General features: G+C 51.9%; 1 protein-coding gene across 1 annotated transcript in view; it reads right to left on the reverse strand.

Annotated features, from left to right (window-relative positions):
- Window positions 1-23951, reverse strand: part of PREX1 (phosphatidylinositol-3,4,5-trisphosphate dependent Rac exchange factor 1) — a 213998-nt gene that overhangs the window by 126982 nt on the left and 63065 nt on the right. Inside the window, exons 2-3 of the mRNA XM_058287217.2 lie at window positions 7541-7612; window positions 3077-3199 (exon numbers count right to left, since the gene is read on the reverse strand). Of these exons, the coding sequence (XP_058143200.1) occupies window positions 3077-3199; window positions 7541-7612 (195 nt within the window). The remainder of the gene's footprint in view (window positions 1-3076; window positions 3200-7540; window positions 7613-23951) is intronic.

Below are 23951 nucleotides of genomic sequence, written 5' to 3' on the forward strand. Positions count from 1 at the left end.
AAGGAGGCCAGATTGGCTAGAGTGGGGGAGTGAGGTCCGAGGACTCCACAGTGCCTGGTGGGCCTGGGGGCATTATTCCAGCCACATGGGAGACTTTGGAGGCTTCTGGGAAGAGGCATGAAGAGACCAGACCTGTATTTTCAGCGGGTCTCTCCGGCGGCTAAGGGGAGCGCCTATCTGTGGAACATCTCATTTCTGCCAAAGCCTTCTGACAACTGTCCTTGTGTCTGGGCCTCACAGCAGCTTTGTGATGGTGGGAGGACAGAGCCCCTGCTGAGGTTTGGGGCATCTCAGGTAAATTGCAGAGTCATGTAAAGGAAGCCTTTAATTCTCTCAACCACCTGAGAAAGGTGGACTTCGTTATACCCATTTTACAGTTGAGAAAACAGAGGCACAGGCAAGTGAGGTCGCTCTAGCAGGATCACAGAGCTGGGAAGCAGCAGAGCCAGGGCGCAAAGTCAGGCAGCTGGCCCTAAAATGCTCGCTCTTACAGGCCCAGGCAGGATGTGTAAGGGTTCTTGGGATGCCAGGGAGGTCCCCAGCCCAAAATGACTTCCCCATGAGGCCTGCACTTCCACCACCAGTGCATTCGGATGGGAAGCATGCCCTCCGCAAGCCCCTGACTTGAGGAGGTTCCATTAGGAGGGTCCTGGCAGCAGAGAAGGAGAGTGGACGGAAAAGAAGTGGCTCCTGCAGACTACGCTCTCGGCTCTACTTCCTCCGCCCTCCCCCTTGCGGCTCTGAGCTGAAAATCCTGCAGGAAGAGAGAGGCAAGGTGAGCCGAAGTGGGGATCCAGAGACCCTTGCTGACCAGGGAGCTCCACCAGCCTACCTCCTGCCTCTGGGGCTCAGCAGAGGAGCCAGGGGAACCCAGGGGGCCAGAGGTTACTAGCAAGCCAGGTAACATACTTTGAGGACCAGGTATCCCCAGTTTGGCAAAAGAATGGACTGGCCCACTCTAAGATCAGATAGCATCATTTTGTGAACAGCTCCACTGCCACCTCCTCCCGAAAGCCCTCCCTGATGCCCCGTCTGGAATAATGCCACAGCTAACATCACACAGCATCAGCTCGGTGCCTGGCTGTAAGGGCTCCGCTTGCATTAACTCAGTTCAACCTAATGACAGCCCCATGAAGCAGGTCCTCTCGCTACCTCCACTCTACAGAGGAGAAGACCGCCAGGAGGTGAAGGCACTTGCCCAAGGTCACCCAGCTGGCCGGCAGTGAAGCAGGGATTTGAGCCCAGGCGGTCCAGCTCCTGAGAAACATGTGTTCACTCATTCCTCGGGAGCTGATGGGAAGAATGTCCCTATGGCTCTTCTCGTCTCCCCTGTCCTTGAACCACTATGGTCACCTGCTCCTTCTCATCACCTCCACTACCACTCCTGCTCCCACACGCCATCATCTAGACTTGGAGTAGTGGCCTCGCAGCGGGTCTCCCTGCATCCCCTCGTCCCCTTCACAGCAGCCAAAGGGACCCTCTGAAACCCAAAGCAGATGGCATCGCCCTAAACACCTCCCACGGGCGTCCGGCTCACGGGCACCCCATCCTGCTCTCTTATGCGTCTATTTCAAGCCCTGAGGAATGTCGACTACCTGAACAGCAAAGAAAACCCAGCACTGAGTGAGCACGCACTGCACCGCCCAGCCCTGCCCTGAGCACGCTCCTTTCATTCCCTCCACCACATTATGGGTCAGGTCTGGTTTTATAGCCATTTCACAGACAAGGACGCTGAGACCCAGACAAGGTCAAACAACTTGCAGCACTGCCAGCTGACCCCCATGTGAGACGGTCACTCCCGAGGACAGAGCCAGGCCAGCCTCTCTCCTCCCAGGCTCTGACCATCGATATGTACTCCACTGGAGAAGGGAGGTGGTGATGATGATGATGACGACGATAACTGAAATAAGAGCTACCGCCGCCTGAGTGCTTACTAGACTCCAGGGTTTCTCAAATACAGCCCTGTTGACATTTGGGCTGGATCATTCTGTCGTGGGGGCTGCATGGGTTTGGCATCAGCCCTGGTCTCCACCCATGAGGTGCCAGTAGCACCAAAATGTCTCCAGCCTTGCCAAGTGACCCCAGGGGGTCAAACCACTCCCAAGGGGTGCGGATGTGGCTCAAGCAGTTGAGCTCCCACCTCCCACACGGGAGGTCCTGGGTTCAGTTCCCAGTGCCTCCTAAAAGAACAAAAACAAATAAGAAGCGAAACAAATGAAAACATAACTCAGGGAAGTCGATGGGGCTTGGTGGTTGAGTACCAGCTTCCCACACACGAGGTCCTGGGTTCAAGCCCCAGCCCCCAGAACCTCGAAAAAAAAAAAAACCCAGGGAAAACCACTGATCTATGCCAAGCACTCTGTCACTTGATCATGGGTTCCGTCAACCATGGAGGTGGACATGATTAGTCTCTTCTCAAGGAGAGGAGGAACCTGAGGTTCAGAGAGGTGAAGGCATTTGTCGCTAGCCTCATGCCTGTGAGGTTAGAGTGGGCTTTTCTCCCTGTGAGGAGGGATCCGGGCAGCACAGGGGGAAAGGGGTGGCTGCTGGGGGCTCAGTCTCCACGCTCCTGTCCCTGGCCCTCCTGCAGTTTGGAGCGAGTTAGGACTTGCGCAGGAAGAGCGGCCATTACAGAGTGCGGCCAGGCCAGCCTCTCTGACCAGCGGCCAGGTGGCCAAGCCAGGGCTCAAGCGCAGGTGTGCCTGACCCCAAGATCAGACTCTCAGCCACTAGCTCCCTTTTGGTGGTCCTGAGGCAGAGGGCTTCCACTGGGCCAGGGGGTCATGGGAGCCCCAGCCAGCGGCCACTCAGGAAGGGGCGCTGAGGAAAAGGAGGCCACGCTCCACCCGGAAGTGAGGGCGAGACAGCTGCTAAAAATGCCCCCAGCCTGCTGGGCCCGACCTGCTCCCCACGGTTCCTGGGATATGGAGTGGGGCCCACCTGCCCGCCGCAGCCTCTCCACCTCCCACGAGGGCCTGCGGGGGAATCCGGCTCAGGGCAGGCAGAGCGGGGACCCGAGGAGAAGCCCCCTTCCCAAAGCTGCTGGGTCCAATAGGGACGAGGACCCTGTACTCACGAATTTTAAGAAAACATTCCCAAGCTCGTGCTGAGACTGAGGCTCCGGGTGTAAACAATACTCCAAGGCGGCCAAGAAATCCTTATGGACTTCCAGGATGTCTTCGATGTTAGAGAACAGGATCTGGGAGGAAAGGGGAGGCCGGAGGACATATTTAATCAAGTAATAGCAAAATCGAACAAAAAAAACAACACATAACCCTTGGTGCAGGTGAGGATGCAGTGAAACAGGCTTTCTCATACTCCATAGCTGATTTACCACTAATAAAAATAATGCTAATAACATAAGATTGTCAACATCTACTAAACAGGATTAGCGCCCGCTACTGTGCTAAGAATTTATGTGCTTATGGTATTCAACTCTCACTATAACTCCAAAAGGTAGAAACTGTTCTTATCTCCAATTTATCGTTGAAGAAACTGAGGCTAGGAGAAAATAATTAACATTTGCATGGTCACAGAGTCCAGAAAGAAGCAGAAATGAGCTGCACACTCAGAATGCAGACAAGTATCTACTGAGACATTCAGCACAACCGGACAAAATCTTTATGTCCAAGCACAGGGAACTGCTTTGTAAAAAGGAGGAGTGTACTTCCAAATGCACCCAACAAAAAGGTGGTGTAGGAGAAAAGATGTCCCCCTCCTAGGATGCCCAAGGAAGGATGTTCAAAAGATGCTGTTCACACGCTCACAAGTAATGTATGAGATTGCCTATTTCTCCATACAAATAGCGTTTTTAAAGTGCACAATTTGACCCAGCAATTTCACAGTTTAGAATTTAGCCTTTCAATCAGGGGTTTCCAACCAGGGGCAACTTTGCTCCTCAGAGGACACTGGCAATGTCTGGAGACATTTTTGGTTGTCACAGCTGGGAGGTGTACCCCTAGCTACCCACTAACCTAATGTGGGCCGAGGCTGGGGGTGCTGGTAAACATTCCACAATGCGCAGGATAAATCCACAACTGAGAATGATCTAGCCCGAAACATCACTAGTGCCAAGGTCAAGAATCTTGCTTTAGATAAACATGGCCTCATCCCCCAAGGACGTGTACTGCAGCCCTCTTTGAAGCAGCAAATATCCAAGAGAGGGACAGGTTGAGTTATAGGTAAATTATATACATTGAAATACAACGCAGCCTTTAAAGAGAAGCTCAGATCTGTACACACGGGTATGTAAACCTGGAATGCTCACTGATAGATATTTTGTTACTAGGAAGGGGGAAGGGGGAGGAACCGAAGTGCTGAGCAGTGTGTCCAGGATGGGTCTATTTGTAAAACTGGGGAAAAAAGGCCAGGCTTATCTATGCATGTAGAAGCACCATGTATCTGTGTGATGACACAAGCTGGTAACTATAGGTGACTCTTAGAGATCTTGGGAGACTTTCTTTGTACTCGAGGACCTAATGAGCTGCATAAATTCTTTATTCCTTTTTCCATTTTTTTCCTTACCAAATACATATGGTTTGTTGCTTTTTTTAAATTTTTTTAATTTAATTTTTGAAGAGGGAATGCATTCACATGGTTCAAAAATCACAACAGAGTAAAATGCATTCAGTAAGAAGTCTCCTTCCCAACCATTCCCTCACCCCCACACACAGTGGCAGACAACCCAGGGAAACCAGGGTTACCGTTTGTTTTCTTCAAGAGTTCCTTATACAATCATTTCCTCAGCAAATCATTTCCTCAGCTGAGCACCTACTATGTGCCGGGCACTGTTCGAGGCCCTGGGATACAGCAGGGAACAGACACATCCCTGCCCTCATGGCGGTGACATTCAAGTAGGAGGAGACAGATAATAAGCAAATAAGGAAGGGAGTCCCAGGCAGGAAGAGTTTGCAAATTTATACAGGGACAGTGCAGCAGTATAATATGGTTATGAATTCCAAAATTAGATACTGGATTATGTTTGTAATCTAGTCTGTACCTGGGTGTGATTAAGTTATGATTAGGGCTTTGATTAGGCCATGTCATTAGGACGTTGAGTCCCCACGAAGGGGTGGGGGCTCACAGATAAAAGGCATGGCAAAGGACAGAGTTGGGGGGTTGTGATGTTGGAGTTTTGATGTTGGCGTTTGATGCTGAAGCCTTACGCTGGAGCCCCGGGAAGTAAGCACAAAGAGGAAAGAGAAGCAAGGTCCAGGAAGAGAGGAATCCTGAGCCCAGGAAGAAGCAAGTTCTGGGAAAAGAGGAACCCTGAACCCAGAGAGAAGCAAGACCCTGGAAGAGAGGGACCCAGGAAGCCTGAACCCTCAAAGACATCAGCAGTCATCTTGCTCCAACATGTGAAAATAGACTTTGGTGAGGGAAGTAACTTATGCTTTATGGCCTGGTAACTGTAAGCTCCTACCCCAAATAAATACTGGTTATAAAACCAACACATTTCTGGTATTTTGCACCAGCACCCCTTTGGCTGACTAATACAGACAGCTACTCTAAGAAGGGAACATTTGAGCCAAGACCTGACCCAAAGAAATGAAGACCAACCCCACAGGCCCTTTGAATTACCAGAAAAGTCTGCAGAGGCAGATGGCCTGAGGGTGGGCACAAAGGGGATAAGACCACTCCTCAATTGTTGCAGAGTCTGAGAGGGCCAGAAACCCCTGGCCTCCCCCCTCGCCCTGGGAGACACTCATCATGTGAAGTGGCTAGAAGAATCGCCCACACTGTTTGGTTGCTTTTCTCTTACTCATTCTGTCCACAGCTCATGTGATTGCATGTGCTCCTGTTAAAGGCACATGTGACAGATCCCACTGTTCAACGTACTTCAAAGAATGGTTGCAGGGGAAGGCTGTGGCTTAATCAGTTGGGCTCCCGTCTACCATATGGGAGGCCCTGGGTTCGTGTCCTGGGTCTCCTTGTGAAGGCAGGCTCGCCCGCACGCTGCGGAGAGCTGCCAGCCCAGCACCGCGGAGAGCTGACACAGCAAGATGATGCAACAAAGGGAGACAAGCAGCACAGAAAGAAAAAAAAAACGTGCAGCGAATGGACACAGAGAACAGACAGCAAAAACCAAGCCACAAGGTAGGGGGGGTGGAATAAATAAATAAAATAAATAAATCTTTAAAAAAAAAAAAAGAATGGCTGCAAAATTTAAAAGTAAATGTCTATCTCCTGGGTATATACCCAAAAGAAAAGACACACATACAAAGTCAGCTAGAAGAAAGTCAAGTCCTAAGGCCAAAAATTGGACATAACCCAAATATCCATTAACAGGAGAACAGATTAGTAAATTGGGGTACATTCATGCTAGGAATACTATACAGCAATGGAAAAGGATCCATGGCTACATACGAATCATGGCCAACTCTCACATGCAGTGCTGCGCAGAAGACACCAGACGCAGAAGAGCATGCATTCATATAAAGTTCAAGGACAGACAAAACGAACCCATCCTTCTAGAGCCACTGGTTACCTCTGGGAGAGGGGAATGACGGGTGAGGGGGGCAAAAGGGAGTCTGCTGCGTCTGGAAGGGTTCTCTGTCTTCACTGAGTTGTGGCTCCGTAAGTGCAGTCGTATGTGAAAAGGCATCACACACTGGGCACGTAGGATTTGTGCACTTTACCCCCTATAAGTTAAGCCTCAGAAGAAAAGTAGTTTCCAAAAATTGTAATAAGCAAACGTTTAATTGTAATAAATAAATAGTAAGTGCTCAGTAAATACTGAATGAATGAATTCATTTAAAGAACTTAATCCCAGCACCTCCAGGGACATGCTATGTGGGGACCCTGAGCAGGTCCCTTTGCATCACCAAGCCTCAGCTTTCTCATCAAAACACAAAAAACAAGATTAAAGTGGTCAACGCCGGCCAGCGCGTGGCCAGCGTGTGGGGAACCGGGGCATTTTGTGGGGCGCGGCCTCCTTGACTCCATCTAGTCCTCTGTGTGCTATAAATGCCGGGTGCCTCGACACTCACCCAGCCCACTTCCCTCCCACCCCCCTCCCCTGTCAGGACCCTCAGGGAGAAGCCCCAGGGCCTGAAGGCAACCTCCCAAGTGGGGAGGTCAGCCTAGAGGGCCTCACCCACACAGAAGGCCTATTGAGGCCCCCCGAAGTGCCCCAGGGCCTCGGCCAACACAAGGCCCAGGCCCGGTGACTCATCAGATGTGCGGGCACAGCGGGCGGGCAAGGCCAGCTCCCCAGGGCACCTGGGAGGGATTTTCCACTGGCTCCCAGCCAGGGGGCCCGGAGCGAGGAGGCGGGGAAGGCATGGTGGTGTTGGCCTGGGGACCTTCTTGAGCTGGGGAGGGGGTTGGGGCCCGTGCCTCCTGCCGTCCCCAGCACAGCTTGCTCAGGGAACCCCCCAGGCCGCCAGGGGCTGCAGGGGGCCGGCTGGGCGAGGACGAGGCCAGGCGCCCCCCTCCACGCCCTCCGAGCACTGCCTGGGGAACAGCAGGGCACGAAGCAGCAAGGACCACCCAAAAGGGGCCTCGAGCCCCCGCCCCGCCCGCAGGCCCGCGTCTGCACCTTGACGTTCTCCTCCGTGATGCCCTTCTCCGCCGAGTCGGCCACATTCTGCCGGATGCGGTGCAGGAACGCCTGGAGGAGGGAAGCAGGGCAGGTGAGTGTCCGAGCCTCTGGGTCTCCCAGGGACGGCCCCCAGGACGGGTCACAAGTTCAAACGCAACCAGGAAGGACGAAGGTGCCAGGTGAGGACCACGGGCAGGGACTGAAAAAAACCTACAACTTGGAGCTCAAAAGTGTAATATGTACAAAAATATGAAGTCTCCCACGCCAGCCCGTGCACCCAGTCTCTCCCACTCCCCACAGCTACTAGATTCCTGGGTATCCTTACGGGGAATTTTTATGCAAAAAACAACACACAAATATATATTCCTATTCTTTCCCTTTTTACACTCAAAACGGCAGTATACACAGGATGCCATGCACTGCCTTTTCCACTGAAGTAACTCAGAGATCTTTCCCGGGAGCTTCCCTGTTCGTTTCCACAGCTGCTCGGGCGCCTGCGGTACAGCTGGTCCACAGTTCTGCCGCTGTTTTCAGGGGTTCAGGACAGAGAAGTCACATCTGTCCTCCATGGAGCACAGGTGAGCAAACGCCAGGGAGCGGGGTGGCTGCCTACAGCCCCGAGCCGGGGTGGCCAGGCGGGATGCAGGCAGGCCCCGATCGGCCAGATGTTGTGATTTTTTCCAAGGAAAGCCAGCAATGACAATTTTTTTTAAAGCAAAGTATCCCGGTTTTTAGGTGACAGGGAAAGAACTCTCTGGCATGATGGAGCAACTGGACCGCTGAGAGACTCCTGTGAACGCGGGGGGACTGGAAAGGAGCGAGGGGCTGCAGGGGGCAGACTGGAGGGGTGGGGGACCACCCTCGGTGGGAGGGGGACAGAGCGGGATCAGGGACAGCAGCTGAGGGAGCCGGGCGGCCAGCTCTGCCTGTCGGCTCCGGGCCTGGCCCCAGGGTAGCCCTGTAGCTGCCATCTGGAGACACCTGGGAAATGGTTGCAAGGTCCCGTGGCGCCACGCGGCCACAATGAGCGGTGCTGGCCTGTCAGTCCCCCTCCCTGCCGGCTAATTACAGCAGGGGGCTCCAGAGGGGCCGCCCGGGTGGAGCCCAGGGTCTCCCCACCTCCGAGCCGGGTGGCGGGTTAATTAAGTGCCATCTCATCTGACCACGCTTGTCTGGGGAGATCACCAAGGAGTGCCGGGAGACGAGAGCGACAGGGGTGGGGAGGCCGACTCCGCGCAGGCGGCTGTCGGATCCTTTCCTGTCAACCGGAGGGCCATCTGTGGCTGTCCCCAGAGACGGCAGACTCAGGTCTCTCGGGAGGTGGGACCCTGGCGATCCAGGTAGCAGGTCTCAGAGTGGACGTCAGGGAAACTGAGGAAGGAAGCCTCGCCCCTGTCACGCTCACGCGCAGCAATCTCAGCACTCTCGGGGCTTGAAGCTCCATCTTTAGGGTGTCGGTCCCCAAACTCGCATGCCCTGCCTGGACTTCTCCCCGGAGAGCCAGACTCCCGTCTCCAGCTGCTGGCTTGACACCTCCACCTGGATGTCAAGGGGCGTCTCTAACGCGTCCAGACTCTAATTCCCCCCAAACCCACAGCAACCACGCTCACCCCAGCACCTCCGGCCAGAACCGCCCAATCAGCCTCGATCGCTCTCCTCTCACACCCACTTACAATCCATCGGCAGGCCTGTCAGCTTGACCTTCAACATGAACTAAAATTCCAGCCACCTCCTTCCGCACCACAGCTACCCTTGTCCAGCCACATCACTTCCTACTGGGACACACGCCGTCACCTCTTTCCAGTCCCCCTCGCTCCTCGAAAGTGCACTCTCCACACACAGCCGGAGGAAGCCTTTTCAACATGTAAATCAGATGTCATTCCACAGATTAAAACTCTCCATGGCTTCTACTATCCTTAAAAACAACCCAAATCTCCCCACAGACTCCCAGGCCCCATGACCTTGCCGCTGCTGACCTTTCTGACCTCAAGTCCCAGCACCCCACACCCCCCTCCAATAACCTCCTGTCACACCCTCTTCTCTCTAGTCTTCCCACCGGCCAAGTAAAGCCCTGCCTCAGGACCCTTGCACGTGCTGTTCCCTCTGGCAGGACAGTCTCCCCAGATCTGCCCAGGAACAGCTCCTTCTCAGCCATCAGGCCTTAGCTCACATGCCACCTCCTCCGAGAAGCCCTCCTTGTCTTTATGCACTTAGCACCTTCCCATCTTGCATTCTGAGCCCATCCGATGGATGAAAAAGCACTGGATAAGTCATCTATTCACGCTCCTGAGGGAAAGGCCGAGATAATAAGGGAGCAGGCCAAGACAAAGCCTTCAACCATGATCAACCACAGAGGCCAGGTTTGGAAACTGGTGGGTTTGGCATTATCTGCAGAGCCTCCTCCTTCCTGCTCTGTTATCTCAAAAAAATGCATTAGCCTCTCTGAGTCTTAGTTCACTATTCCCAAATACGGGGTGCACCACAACGCTGTGTCTACCTCTGAAAGTAATACAATAAAGCTATCCCAGGGCCCAGAGCGGTGCCTGGCACACAGTAGGTGCTCCAAACCCAAACGCACAAAGGGGACGTGCCTGGCACAGCGCCTGCCCCGCAGCAGGGGCCTCGACCCGGGCCCCTTGGAAGCCTGCTGCTCTTGCTCTATGAAGGACAGCGGGTGGAGGGGACGGGAAGGCGTTCCTGGAGGATGTTTTGAGGGGCCTGCGAGGCCGCCAGGAATTCAAGTCTCCAGCCTCCCAGACTGGGGGAGACAAAGGCAGCCCCGCCCAGCACGGCCAGGGAGCGCAGGAAGCTGGGAGAGCGGCGCGGCTGGCCTAGATCGGGGCTTCCTGTCCCGGTTTCTTCACACGAATGCTGCTACCGCTATTGTGCCGGGACAATGGGAGGCCCGGGCCACCCACGGAGAAGCTGCCAACAGGCGGGCAGGACGGGCAGCTCGTGACCCGGAAAGAATGGGCAAGCAGGGGCGCTGTGCCCAGACCTCAGGCCGCCGAGGCCCGGCTGACTCTTCCAGGCCGCCAGCAGCGGTGGGTAAAGGGCAGCAAGAGGTCAAAGGAGGGTTAAAGTCATCCGCCAGGTAAGAAGCCTTGTCTGTGGCTGGACAGCGCTGGAACACAGCCCAGAGCCACTGTCATGGTGGACACCTCCCTAGAGGCAAGACCATCCTCAGGACTTCCAGCCTGCCTGGGGACTCCTGCCAGCCTCGGGGCCTTTGCTTACGCCTGCCTGGCCCAGCTGTCCCTGCATCTACCCAAGGGCTAGGCGCTCCTCTCCTTCCAATGATGATGATGATGATGATGATGAAGTACTTCAAAGATTCAAAAGAGGATAGAGGAAAACACAACACCCATGAGTGCATCCCTCCCCAGCTTTGGCAAACCTTAGCATTGAGCCACAATGGCTGGAAAAACCATTTTCGGGAAGAAAGGCATCCAATCTGGGGCAGGTGCAGACTGGGAAGGGGCACGGGGCTGGAAGTGTCTGACTCCATGATGTGAGCGGCGGCTCCGCAGGGGAGTACAAAGCCTCCCGGTGAACATGGACCTCGCGTGCCCTTCACCCACGACACTGAGCACATGTCAGTCCTCAGCCAGGGAAGGGAAGAAAGGTAGCACCTGGCCACGGTGCACCTCATCCCCATGCCTGCCTCTGCCAGTTCACCTTGCACAGGTGTGCCCACAAGCATTCAAGAACACTGTTCTGCATGTTTACAGCACATCTAGAAAGGACAAGCATTTCAGCAACATTACCTTTTCCGCAATAATCCACGTTGATGCGTACACCTGGCAGCACCTGCTGTCTGGCCCCGCCCACATCCTCAGCCCCACACCCCCTTCTGGGCACACCTGCATCTCCCGGCCCGAGTACTCGCACCTGCAGGGCCGGAAGTATTGAAGAAGTGAGGGCCTGGGAGCAACTCTCAAGCTGTGCCTGACAGGAGCTGGAGTGCGAAGACAGAGGAGAAACTGAGGCATGCGTTCTCGGCTGTTTCCCAGAATGCCTGAGTGGGAGTTGGCGCCGATGACCCACAGCGGGAGCCCTCTAGACCACGCACCCTTCCTGGCTGCCGTCCCTCCCCTACCCCATGCCCCTATCAGGGCTTTCTGGTGTGAGCTCCCAAATAAGCTCCCTGCCTTTGACTCTGTCCACTAGGACAGACCTCGACCCGTTCCTTCCACGGCTGTGCAGGGTGTGCAACAGCACAACGGCCATTGCCACGCACGTGGATGCTTAGGGAATTACACATTTCCCAGCCACAAACAATGCTAGTGGGGCTCAGGTGTGCTAGTTCCTCTAGGGGTGGACCGAGGTCTCCTTGGGTATAGGTAGGTCCCCCTAGGTGATGCTCAGGTCTCCTGGGGCTCAGGTGTGCAAGTTCCTCCAGGTGTACACTCAGGTGTAGAATGGTTGTATGATGAGGAACATGTTCAACTTGACTCATAAATGGCAGACAGCTCTCCAAAGTGCTTGGACCATTCCACACCCTGACTGAGAGTGGAGAAGAACTCCTACCACTCTGCAGCTCAGAACAAGAACCACATGCGACCAACATCTCTGAGACCGGCAAGGTCCCATCATGAATACATTTCAATTCCCACAAGAAGCTTCCAAGGTAGGTAATGTGATCCCATTCTACAGATGAGAAAGACTGAGGCCCAGAGGTTAAGTGACCTAAGAGAGGCCAAAAACCAACAGAGCTGAACTTGAACCCAAGGCTGTTCAACTTCTGTTTGCTGCAAGGGAGGCAGCGGGCAGACAGGAACCAGAACGGTTGCCCCCTGGGACTGGGTTGAGGCCTCCACAGCACCGGGTTGAGCAGGAAGACAAGGCCTGACTATCAGTGACATCTGCCACGGCTGCAGGGACCGTGGGACTGTGCACCTGCTGTCCCCAGCACACACCTGTGTGACTGAGGAGCCCACAAGGGAGACTGGCTGGAGGTCAAATAGCAGATAGACCAGAACTTGGGCTCCTGACGCCAGCTGGCGTCCTGCCCCTGCTAAGGGCGGTGGTTCTCAGGGATGTGGCAGTGCCTGGGGACACTTTTGACTGTCAGGTCTGGGGGGAAAGTACAACTGGCATCTAGGAGTAGAAGCATTCCACAGTGCACAGGACAGCGCCCTACGACCAAGAATCGTCCAGACCCAACTGTCTCTAGTGCCGCGATACAGCCTCAGAGGAGGCTCCTATTAAAACCGAGGGGGATGGGAAAAACTGTTGTGGCTCAGCTGATAGAATGTCCGTCTACCATATGGAGGGTCCAGGGTTCGATCCCCAGGGCCTCCTGACCCGTGTGGTGAGCTGGCCCACGTGCAGGGCTGCCGTGTGCAAGGAGTGCCGTGCCACGCAGGGGCGTCCCCACCTAGGGGTGCCCCACACGCAAGGAGTGCAACCCACAAGGAGAGCCGCCCCATGTGAAAAAAGCACAGGCCGCCCAGGAGTGGCGCTGCGCACACGGAGAGCTGACACAGCAAGATGACACAACAAAAAGAGACGCAGTTTCCCGGTGCCGCTGGATAGCGCAGGCGGACACAGAAGAACACACAGCGAATGGACAGAGAGAGCAGACGACAGGGGGAAGGGGAGAGAAAGAAACAAAATAAGTGTTTAAAAATAAATAAATAAATAAATAAAACCAAGGGGGAAATTTTACAAAAGGGAAAAGGAGAAGGGAAAAAGAAAAGCCTAGGGGGAGAATCCAGCCCTCCCACGGCTGGCAACGCCCCGTGTGCTGGGGCCTCTTTGCACTCTTGCTCACTCGCTGCTCATTTTGTACTTGAACTCGCCCAGCCCGCCCGCCCTCCAGGCCTCCATTCTGGCTGTGCTGGCCTGTAAAGCTTTCCTCACATGTTCTCGGAGAGACCTCCCGCTCCACCCCGCACAGAGGGAGCAGCTCCCAGCCCCGCCGCGGCGGTCTGAACCAGGTCACCCTGCACAAAACGTGTCGCCGTCGGCAGTGCTTGTACCATTGAATTTATGTGTATGTCTGACTGTTCGATGTGCTCTCTCCGACTAGAGTGGCAGCTCCCACAGGCAGAGGTTTCGTTAGCTCTGTTTACTGACGTCTCCTCAGTACTTGGAACGGTGGTGGGCACATAGTAGGTGCTCGAGAAAGACTGATCCGTGGAGGAAGGGTGGGAGAGAGGGAGAAAAACTGAGCAACAGGATCCTCAGAAGGCCTCAGAAGCAAGCTGGCATAGAATGGGCATAGCTACTTGTATAATACATTTATTGTTGTTGTTGTAACAGGTAATGCTTTTGGGGCCCTGTGCAGGTGCTGCTCTAAGTGCTTTACTCCCGACACAAGCCTGGAGGTAGCTCCTATTATAATTGTGCCCCTTACACAGATGAAGGAACTGAGGCCCAGAGCAGTTAAGAGGTTACCCAAAGCCACACAGCTAGGAAGTGGCCTGGCGGAGACCACCCCGTCCCAACAACACGTCACACACGTCCCAACAACATGTCACACACGTCAACAGTGAGAAGCTGCTGAGAGCACCACCGCCTAAGGCTTCCAAACAGGTAGCAGCTGCCCTCCGGGGTGCCCCGGGAGAGCCTCCATCTGTCTGGAACCTGGGGCCACAGCCTTAGGAAGATAAAGATCTTCCCAGAGGTTAAAAGGAGAGTGGGGAGGAGGAGCCTTGAAGCTGCCCTCTGGGATGTCACGGGCAACCTGATAGGCAGGGAGGGGGCCGGCTGCCCCCAGGGACAGCCCCGCCTTGGCTAGGGTGACCTCACCAGACAAATGGTGAAACCTGAGCAGGACAGGGGACCAGAGGGAGCTGGAGGGGGGGGGGGTGGGGCACGGGGATCCCCAGACCATCCCCAGGACAGAGGAAAGGGGTACCAGGAAGCAGTGTCACAAACAGCAGGGGCCTCAGAATCTGAACGATAACCAAGTAATAATAGTAACAGCAGCCTGTTTGGAACGGGTCCCTGACCGTGTCAGGCATTCTTCCATGAACCTCATCTGTTCCGATTTATTCCATCTTCACAGCAACACTAAAAGGTAGTACTGTCAGTCCCATTTGGCAGAGGGGAAACTGAGGCACAGAGAGATGAAGTAACTTGCTCAAGGTCACATGGCCGGTACGTGGTGGACATAGAATTCAACCCGAGGAAAGCAGGCTCCAGCAGGGAGCCTTGCACAAGCTGCTCCAAGCAGTCCCAGATGGACAGAGTTTGGAGACATACATCTGACCCCTTCAAATGCCCAACTCGATGCTCTCTCAATTCAAGTTCTGGGCATTTACCCTATGGGAAAAAACAGATCTCACAAGTGGTGGCACAAAGCAGCTGATTTATAATTAAATGATTGCCCATCCCAAGAAAGTACTAACCCATTGAAAAATGGCTTTGCAGACGTCCATTTAAAGGTGTTGATGAATCCTTGACAAAGAAAAGAAATCAAGGTACAGAAGAGTACACACACAAATAAATAAACAATCTCTCCATAAGCACAGGGAAAAAGAAAGGTAGAAGAAAACACCCTAAACTGTTCAAGGAATCCTTTTCACTGGTGTGGGAATGTAGCCAAGATTAGCTCTTATCTGTTCTCCCCTTTTCCTTCAGAAGGAAAGCTCCAGATTTTGGAGTAAGGACTATATCCCAGACATCTTTCCACGGAAGCAGCAAGTGGGGTGGGGGGAGAATGCAAGGATTCTCTTCTGCTATTCCTCCTTCATACTGATTAGACGCAAATTTGATGCCTGGAGTTCAAGCAGTCATCTTTTACCATGACGTAGAAGTCATGTGTTGAGAAAGATGAGGCAAAAATACAGAAGGCAACAGTAATGACAGTGGAGCCACAGTAGAGGAAAGAAAGAAACTTCCATCTCATTTAAGGCACAGTTATTTGAGATTTATCACTAACACTTGTACCTGATCCTAACTTAGAGAGTGGAATTATAGGTAATTAAATTCTTCTTTCCTCATTTCCAGTTTTTCCAAAGTTTCTAAAATGGACACGCTGTTTCCAAATCAAATCTTTTTTTTTTCTTTCACAGAAATGTATGTCTTTAATTTGGGGGAGGGGTTACTGAGCATACCAGGTTTTCTCTTGCTCGCCTAACTCTCTCAGCATCATGAGAGACCAGGCTACCTTCTCCTGAAGAGAGTGTGACCCTGTGCACACAGGCAGTTCCCCCCAGCAGGGACGAGAGCAGGAGCCGGCAGAGGCAAGGCGAAGGGGCTTTCCTCCTGAGCGGAGCCTCTGAGGAGCCCACCCTTCCTTCTCCATGTTGATTCTGAGGAGCCCACCCCTCCTTCTCCATGTTGATTCTGGAGACAAGGTCCCAGCAGGCGTCCATCCTGCCCGGCCCCCAGGGGCTGACCTGGCACTTCCACAGCCTGGAGCGAACACAGGACTTTCTCCCACCCCCAGGTACCCCCCCCCCCAGAGACTTAAAATCTCTCCACTCGCCCATTCTCAGTCAGGACTCCCTTCCATCAAGTCTGTGGGGAACCCAGGCCTGGCTTTCCAAAAAAGCCCAAATCTCCCCCTTGAGATGTCTTCCCCAAGAACGATTATGTATCATAGACGTACCCTGAGAGGACTGAGAGAAGACGTTCCCTTACAACTTTGAACTTACTCCCGTTACATCACACCCTGCTTTTACACATTATGCATTATACATATGTATACATAATCCATGTCATAATAGCACAAATACACTGCATTGAATTATGTGTCTAACAGGCTAATTTATTCCATTTAAGCACTAAAAATAAACACAATTGAGGCCTCCAAACAAGCCGAGCACAGTTCCACCTCACGGTCTTTGCACCTGCCGTTTCCTTTGCCTGGAACACTCTCCCTCCAGACAGTCACAGGATCCCACCCTCATTTCATTCCCTTCTTGATGAATGCCATTTTTTCCAAAAAGCCTTCCTCAACCACCCCATTTGAAGCAGAAGCCCAAGGAATCCCAAGAAGATGGCATCAGAGTAGGCAGGCAGGGCTCCGTGCTCTCACAAAAACAATCAAGTAAGGACCAAGCGCTGTCCGAGGGACCTGCTTTGGGGGTCAGCAGACCAGGACGGTGCTGCGCAATTCCAGGAAGGTGAAGGACAGGGAGATAAAGAACCTAAAACAACAAACAAGAATTACTACATGGGGGCTCCCATCCCCCACCCCCAAGACATTAAGCCTGTACAAAACCCCTGGCTCACTGCAGCCAACTGAGAGGGGAACAGACATCTTCCTCCCTGTCAGCCGATACAAGGGAAGAGGCATGGTGAGTCGGGGGGCTTCTCTGAAGTGAATTTGGCCAGTGGAGCCCACTCTGAATCTCAGTTCTAGCCAGACCAGAAACACAGGAAAGAGGGAAAATGAAACACCTCTGTGGAAAGTTAGCCAACAAGTACCATCTGCTGGCCAGTCAGGAAATTGCAAGGAGAAAAAATTATTTTAGGTTTCTCTTCACCCCACCCTGGGAGAAATCTGCACCCCCTTAGTGAGTGCCTGACCTGATTTTTATAACTTAAGCTGGGCAATTTTAACGACTAAGTTAAATTAAAAATCAAAGAATAGCTATGAAAACAAACACTAGGCAAGAGAGAGAAACTGGCCATCAGAGTAAATTCACCAAGATATTCAGATGCCTAGACATCAGCAAAAAATTACAAGCCATACCAGGAAACAGGAAGAGATGGCTCAACCAAAGGAACAAACCAAATATCCTGATGAGATACAAGATTTAATTCAATGTTAATCACACAAATCTCCTAAATCAATTTAAAGAATTGAAGGGAAATAGGACTAAATGACTAAAGAGATAAAGGACATTAAGAAGACACTGGGTGAGCATAAAGAACAATTTGAAAGCTTGCAAAGAAAAGTAACAGAGCTTATGGGAATGAAAGACACACTGGGTAAGATTAAAAATACATTAGAGTCACATAACAGTAGATCTGAATGGCTCAAAATGAGAATTAGTGACTTTGAGGACAGACCAACCAAACTGGGAAAGATAGGAGAACAGAAAGAGAAAATAATGGAAAAAATGGAATACAATCTTGGGGAACTGAATGACATTGTGAAATGCAGGAATATATCATTATCAGAGTCCCAGAAGGAGAAGAGAATGGAAAAGGGACAGAAAGAATTTCTGAGGAAATAATGATCAAAAACTTCCCAATCCTTATAAAAGACATAAATACCAAAATCCAAGAAGGACAATATACCCCAAACAGAATAAATCCAAAGAGACCTACTCCAAGACACCTACTATTCAGAATGGCAAATATCAGAGGTAAAGAGAGGGTTCTGATAGCAGAAAAAGAAAAGCAAAGTATCACATACAAGGAAACCTCAATAAGATTAAGTGCCAATCTCTCAGCAGAAAACATGAAGGCAAGAAGAAAGTGATATGATGTATTTAAGGTACTGAAAGAGAAAAACCACCAGCCAAGAATTCTGTATCCAGCAAAACTGTCTGTGGCAATTTGAGATTATTTATGAATTCCAAAAAGTGAGATTATGTTTGTAATCTGATCTGTTCCTCTAGGTGTATCCCCTTTTTGTATTAGATCAGCTGAGACATCTTTGATTAAATTATGTTAAGATTAGGACTTTGGTTCAATCACATCAGTAGGGTGTAACTCAGCTTAAGTCCCCACCCTCCTTAGTGGGCTATATAAACAGACACTCACTCAAGAAAACACACAGAAGAAGCTACAGAAGAAGAAGAGAGAACTTTGTCTGTTTTGATCCTGGAGCCCCAAGAAGAGATGAGCCATTTGCCTGATATTTTGCAGCTGAAGAGAACAGAGCAGCTGAGCTGAGGAAGCCCAGAAAGAAACCCTATGCCAGCCCACAGCTGAGATCAGAAGAAGCTGGGCCCATGGGGCCTTAAGAGGAAGAAGGAAGGAGAGACCAGGCCCGCCATCGTACTTCAACACAGGGCAACTGAGTTAGGTGAGGAATTACCTCTGTGGTACCTTGAGTTGGACTATCTAGGTCCTTGTATCTGTAAGCTTTTATGCCAAATAAATACCCATTATAAAGCCCAACATTTCTGGTACTTGGCATCAGCACCCCTTTGGCTGACTAACACACTGCCCTTCAAAAACGAGGATGAGTTTAAAGTCTTCACAGACAAAAATGGAGAAAGTATGCTACCAAAAGACCAGAATTACAAGAGATGCTGAAGGGAGTGCTGCAGCCTGAAAGGAAAAAACAAGGGCATGAGACTTGGAGAAGAGTGTAGAAATGAAGATTATTAGGTAGGGTAAATTAAAGGGAAAGAAAGCAGAAGCCCATCCTTCCCCCACCTCCTCATTCTCTACCCTTTTATCCTTCTTTATCTACACCTGCACACATTTCTGTTTGTTGCCCATTCGCCCCCTAAAATGGCAGCTCCAGGAGGGCAGTGGCTTGCCTTCCTCATGCAGTGTCCACGTCCTGATCCCAGATCAATGCCTGGCACAGAGCTGGAGCGCAGTGAAAACGGGTTCAGTGAGTGAATGATTATCAACTCATTTGTCATCCACAATAATTCCATGGGCTGTTTTCCCACTGTAAGAAAGAGGAAACTGGGACATCAACGGCAGATCCCCCCAATGGTCAGTGCAGGAAGAGAGGCCTCCCTTGAGCCTCACTGGCCTCATCTGTAGGATCTGAGGAAATGGAGCCTCACTTGCGAGTTGGTGATGTCAGGATTAAGCATGACCCTACAGGTGAACAGCCCCACGCCTCCCCTGGACCCAGCCAGGCTCAGAGAGGCACTCAATAAATCCACAAAAAATGCCCACTGAAGGGAGAGGCATTTTTTATTCCATTTTGCTCTGAACCAGCCTTCCTGCTGGCCCCTGGGCATAGAGGTACCATTCCTCAGACCTATGAAAACATTGGAGACCTTAAAATATATGTGTGTTGGCTCCAGGTAAGAAAGAAACTTTGCCATCAAAATTAACAAATCTTGGTTTAAATATCTACAAAGCAGGGAAGTGGATGTGGCTCAAGCGATAGAGCTCCCACCTACCACATGGGAGGTCCTGGGTTCCCAGTGCCTCCTGGAGAAGACGAGCAAGAAAGCAAGCTGGCATGATGGCAGGAGTGGCAAATTGATGCAACAATATGACACAACAAGGAGACACAAAGAGGAAAGAAAATGAGAGACACACAAAGCAGGAAGCTGAGGTGGCTCAAGCAATTGAGCACCTCTCTCCCACATGGGCCGGTCCCAGGTTTGATTCCCAGTGCCTCCTAAGGAGAAGACAGGCAGACACAGAGAGCACACAGTGAGGGACACAGAGTGCAGTGAGTGCAAACGAGGGGGGAGGGGAATAAATAAATAAATCTTTAAAAAATAAATATCTACAAAGCATTAACCTCAAATCAATGTATCAAATACCAAACAGCTCCACTCATGGCTAACAACAAAGAAAGCACAGTCAGTAAAGTGGACTGTGGGTACATTCTTGAGATTACAGTGAGGATTCTGGAACCGAACACATACACAAACACTTTGAATAATGCCTGGTATATAGGGCTCAATAAATCATTAGCTATTATTATTACTATCTCCAGGGGAATTCCAAGCCTGATGTACACATGAACCCACTGTGTTTTCAACAATAACCTTTGGAACTGAATCAATCTATTTAGAGAGGTCCTACTATGTGCCAGGCACTTTCACATGTATCCTACACTATTTTTATATATCATATGTTCTCTCCATCCTGAAAACAGTTCAGTTATGGACTGCTGGCCTCCAAGATTCCTGGGGAGAGATGGGGGGGGGAAGGTTTTATAAACCGTAGCAGGCCGTGACATCGTCATCATCACGACACAAAACTATTCGCCAGCTACCCCTCCGCCTTGCCGATATCAACCATGTGACCTCAGCTAGTCACTATACCTCTCTGAGTCTATTTCCTCACCTGAAAAAAAAGGAGGCAGTGGTTGGGGTTTAAGCAAGATTACACAGGTAAAAACTGCAACTACAAAAACTTCCCAGAAGCAGCAGCGCCAGGGCAGGGCCAGGACAGATGAGCCAGACTACAAAAGAAACAGGAAGCTGATTACGATCACATTCTAGGGGAAGAAAGCCCTCTCCAGGTACTATCCATCCACCAAACATTAGCCAGGGCCTACTGTGCACCAGGCACAAGTGGAATACAGAGACAAAAGCACAAGTAAGACAAGACCCTGCCATGAAGGGAATTATTCGTTCCTCCATTCAGCCATTCATTCAACGAAGATTTAACGCACACCTACTATGTGCTAGACACTGTGCTGGAGGCCAAAGACACATCAGTGAACAAATCAGACTGAATCCCTGCTCTCATGGAGTAGTATAGCAGGCTATAAATAAATTGTAAAATAAAGTGGTAGGTAGGGATGAGGGCTATGAAGGAAAATAAAGGGAAGTGGATGTGGCTCAAGCAACTGGGCTCTCGTCTACCATATGGGTGGTCCTAAGTTCAGTTCCCAGGGCCTCCTGGTGAAGGCGAGCTGGCCCGCGCCATGGAGAGCTGGCCCATGCTGCAAGCTAACGCAACAAGATGACACAACAAAAAAGAGACACAGAGGAAAGACAATGAGAGACACAACAAACCAGGTGCTGAGGTGGCTCAGGTGATTGAGTGCCTCTCTCCCATGTCAGAGGTCCTGGGACTGGTTCCTGGGGCCTCCTAGAAAGAAGACGAGAAGACAAGCAAACAGAGAATGCACAACGAGTGGAAACAGCGAGCAGACAAGTGAGCACAGATGGCAAGTGCGGGGGGAGGGGGCATAAATAAAAAATAAAATCAAGCAGGGTGAGAGGCCACGGAAGGAAAGAGCAGGGGAGCTATTTTACAGAGATACTTAGGGAAAGTGTCTCTGAGGAGAAGGCATTTGAACAGACACTGAGTAATGAAGGTCTCACGAGTGCCTTAGGAATAGGGGGTTCGAAGCAGAGGGAACAGCCAGTGCAGAGGTCCTGAGGCACTTCCAGTCCTTCCAAGACTGTCCCTACTACTGCTCTCTGTTTCTTCCCAGCACCCATCACTGTGGGCCTCATAGGTACTCAATTAACAATTTATTGCCCATCTGTTCCCACCTGAATGGCAACTCCCAGAGGGCAGTGATTTTCACCCGTCTTGGTCAGGGCTGTGACCCCAGAGCCCAGCACATAGTAGACCCTGAGTAAATACATGCTTAATAGATCAGCCAGTCAATCACCTGGCATAGAGTCCAGGTCCTGAAAAAGGGTGCCCAGCTCTCACCCAGTCCCACTCTGTTCCCCATCACAGAGGAAGTTGAAGCAAAAACCCAGTTGCTACAACCTGTTGTCAACAGGTCTGGTGCAATAGTAGGGGAAGGGGCGTGGGGGACCCACAGAGAGGAAGCCGACATCCTCTCCCACACAGCCCGCACCCCGAGGGCTAGGGCCTCCCTGCCGAAATCTCCCCTGAACGCACCCCAGATCCACGCAGTGCTTCCTCCTCCTAATGAGCGAGCTGTAGCCTGCTCTCAGGGGCCTCAAGCCCGTGGTCCGCAGGTAGGTTTAGTCTGGACTGCAGAGTGCTCAGGAAGTCAGGGCTGGGTGTGAGTATCAGAGTTCCCATTAAAATCCCAATTCCCAGCGTCTTTTGAAAAAAACTGACGGGCGGGCCTCCAATGCCCACAGGGCCACCGTCGGCCTGGGCAGCTGCCGCCTTCCCCGGGGAAAGGGCTCCTCTGGTTTTCCACCAACCAATCTGCTCTGCCCTCAGTTTCCTGCCTGGTCCTGCGGGCATGAGAATGCGAGACCCCCATGAATAGGAGACCCCTGTCCACGCACAGGCACGGCTAACGTGCGGTCTGCTAAGGCACAGCCTGCCTTCTCTCCAGCACCCTTGCCCAGTGCAGACATCACTAATGGAGCACAGCTCTTTTCCTTACTCTTCTCTGCTGAGAATCTCTCTCTCCTCATTCTTGTTGCCCACACCCAAAACGTGATCTTAAATCAAGTGAAACTCCCCTGAGCCCCTCAGCTTTTCTTCCTGAAGAACAGATTCATCAGAGAGGGGTTAGGGTAGAGTTTCCCGACCTCAGCACGGTTATCACTTGGGGCTGGGTGGCCCGTGGTTGTGTCGCTGCCCCGTGCACTGTATGATGTTTAACAGCGTCCCTGACTTCTACCCACTAGATACCAGTGGCACCTCCACCCCTGCAAGTGTGACAACCAAAAATGTCTCCGGACAATGCCCCCTGGAGGTCACAATCACCCCCAGCCGAGAACCAGAGCATTATAACAGAGTTAAAGAAAAGAGCCCTGGGGTCAAGTATTTTGGACTCATTCCTGGCTTGGTCACTTGCTGTGTGCCCCTGGACAGCCTCTCTGCTTCGTTTCATTCTCTATGAAATAGGGACATAAAAATGGAAGCCGAAGCTAATGAGAAGGGGGTTTCTTTTGGGGGTGATGAAAATGTTCTTAAATGGGATAGTGGTGACGGCTGCATAACTCAGACTATATTACAGCAAACCACCAAATCGTATACTTAAAAGGGTGGATTATATGCCAAGAAAGCTGTTCTCTGATGAAAAAACGCTAACTCCCTCACTACCTTGCAGGGACGCTGGGAGAACGAGGTGCCTGGGGATGGCTGAAGTGCTTGGTAAGTGTCATAGCGACTCGCAGCCGATGGTCTCCACGTCAGCCAGTGCTGGGCTGGGGCCGGCAGGGGCGGGCGGCTGGGAGTAAAAGTCTAGAGTCACCGAGACCCCGGTGGCTGGGAACCGGCCAGCTTTGGGTGGTATTTCCCGCCGGAATGTCACAGACAAAGCAAACCAAGTCACTGGGGGCCCCAGGATGCAGGGCGAGGCAGCTGGACGTCCTGGGGTCCCCCTGCCTGTCTGGATGGGTGGAATGTGGTCTCCTCTCGGCGGGGCTGACACTTGACATCTGAAGACAATGACTTTCAAGAGGTTTTGTTTATGACTCCGTCCAACTTTTTTTTTCCATCTCCCCGAGAGTATTGTTCCCGGCACTGGCGGGTGGGCAGCCCTCCCCCAGTGCTGGTGAGGAATTGTGTTTGGACGATCAGGAAACAATGCACAAAAGTGAGAGAATGTAAAAATAGTACACTCAGGGAAGGGGGGTGGGAGCGCAGCCCCAGAGGTTTCCTCTGGTTTCTTTTTCCCAGTGCCTGCCCAGCCCCAGGGAAGGGGGCACAGGCGTGCCTGAGGCTGCCCACGGCAGTTCCAGCTTCCCCATCTGCTTCTCAGGCAGTTTCAGGGCTTAAGATGTAAAGAGTGTATTCCCACAGCTTCCCGCACACCGCCTCATCCCACAGAACCTCACCCCCATTTTAAAGAAGAAGAGACTGAGGTTCTCAGTGAGCGAAGTGGCAACCACCGAGCACCACAGCTACATGGACAGGGCTGGGACCTGACCTCTGGGCCATCAGAGTCCAGATG

Source organism: Dasypus novemcinctus, chromosome 24 (genome assembly GCF_030445035.2).
Source record: "Dasypus novemcinctus isolate mDasNov1 chromosome 24, mDasNov1.1.hap2, whole genome shotgun sequence".
NCBI classification, from domain to species: Eukaryota; Metazoa; Chordata; class Mammalia; order Cingulata; family Dasypodidae; genus Dasypus; species Dasypus novemcinctus.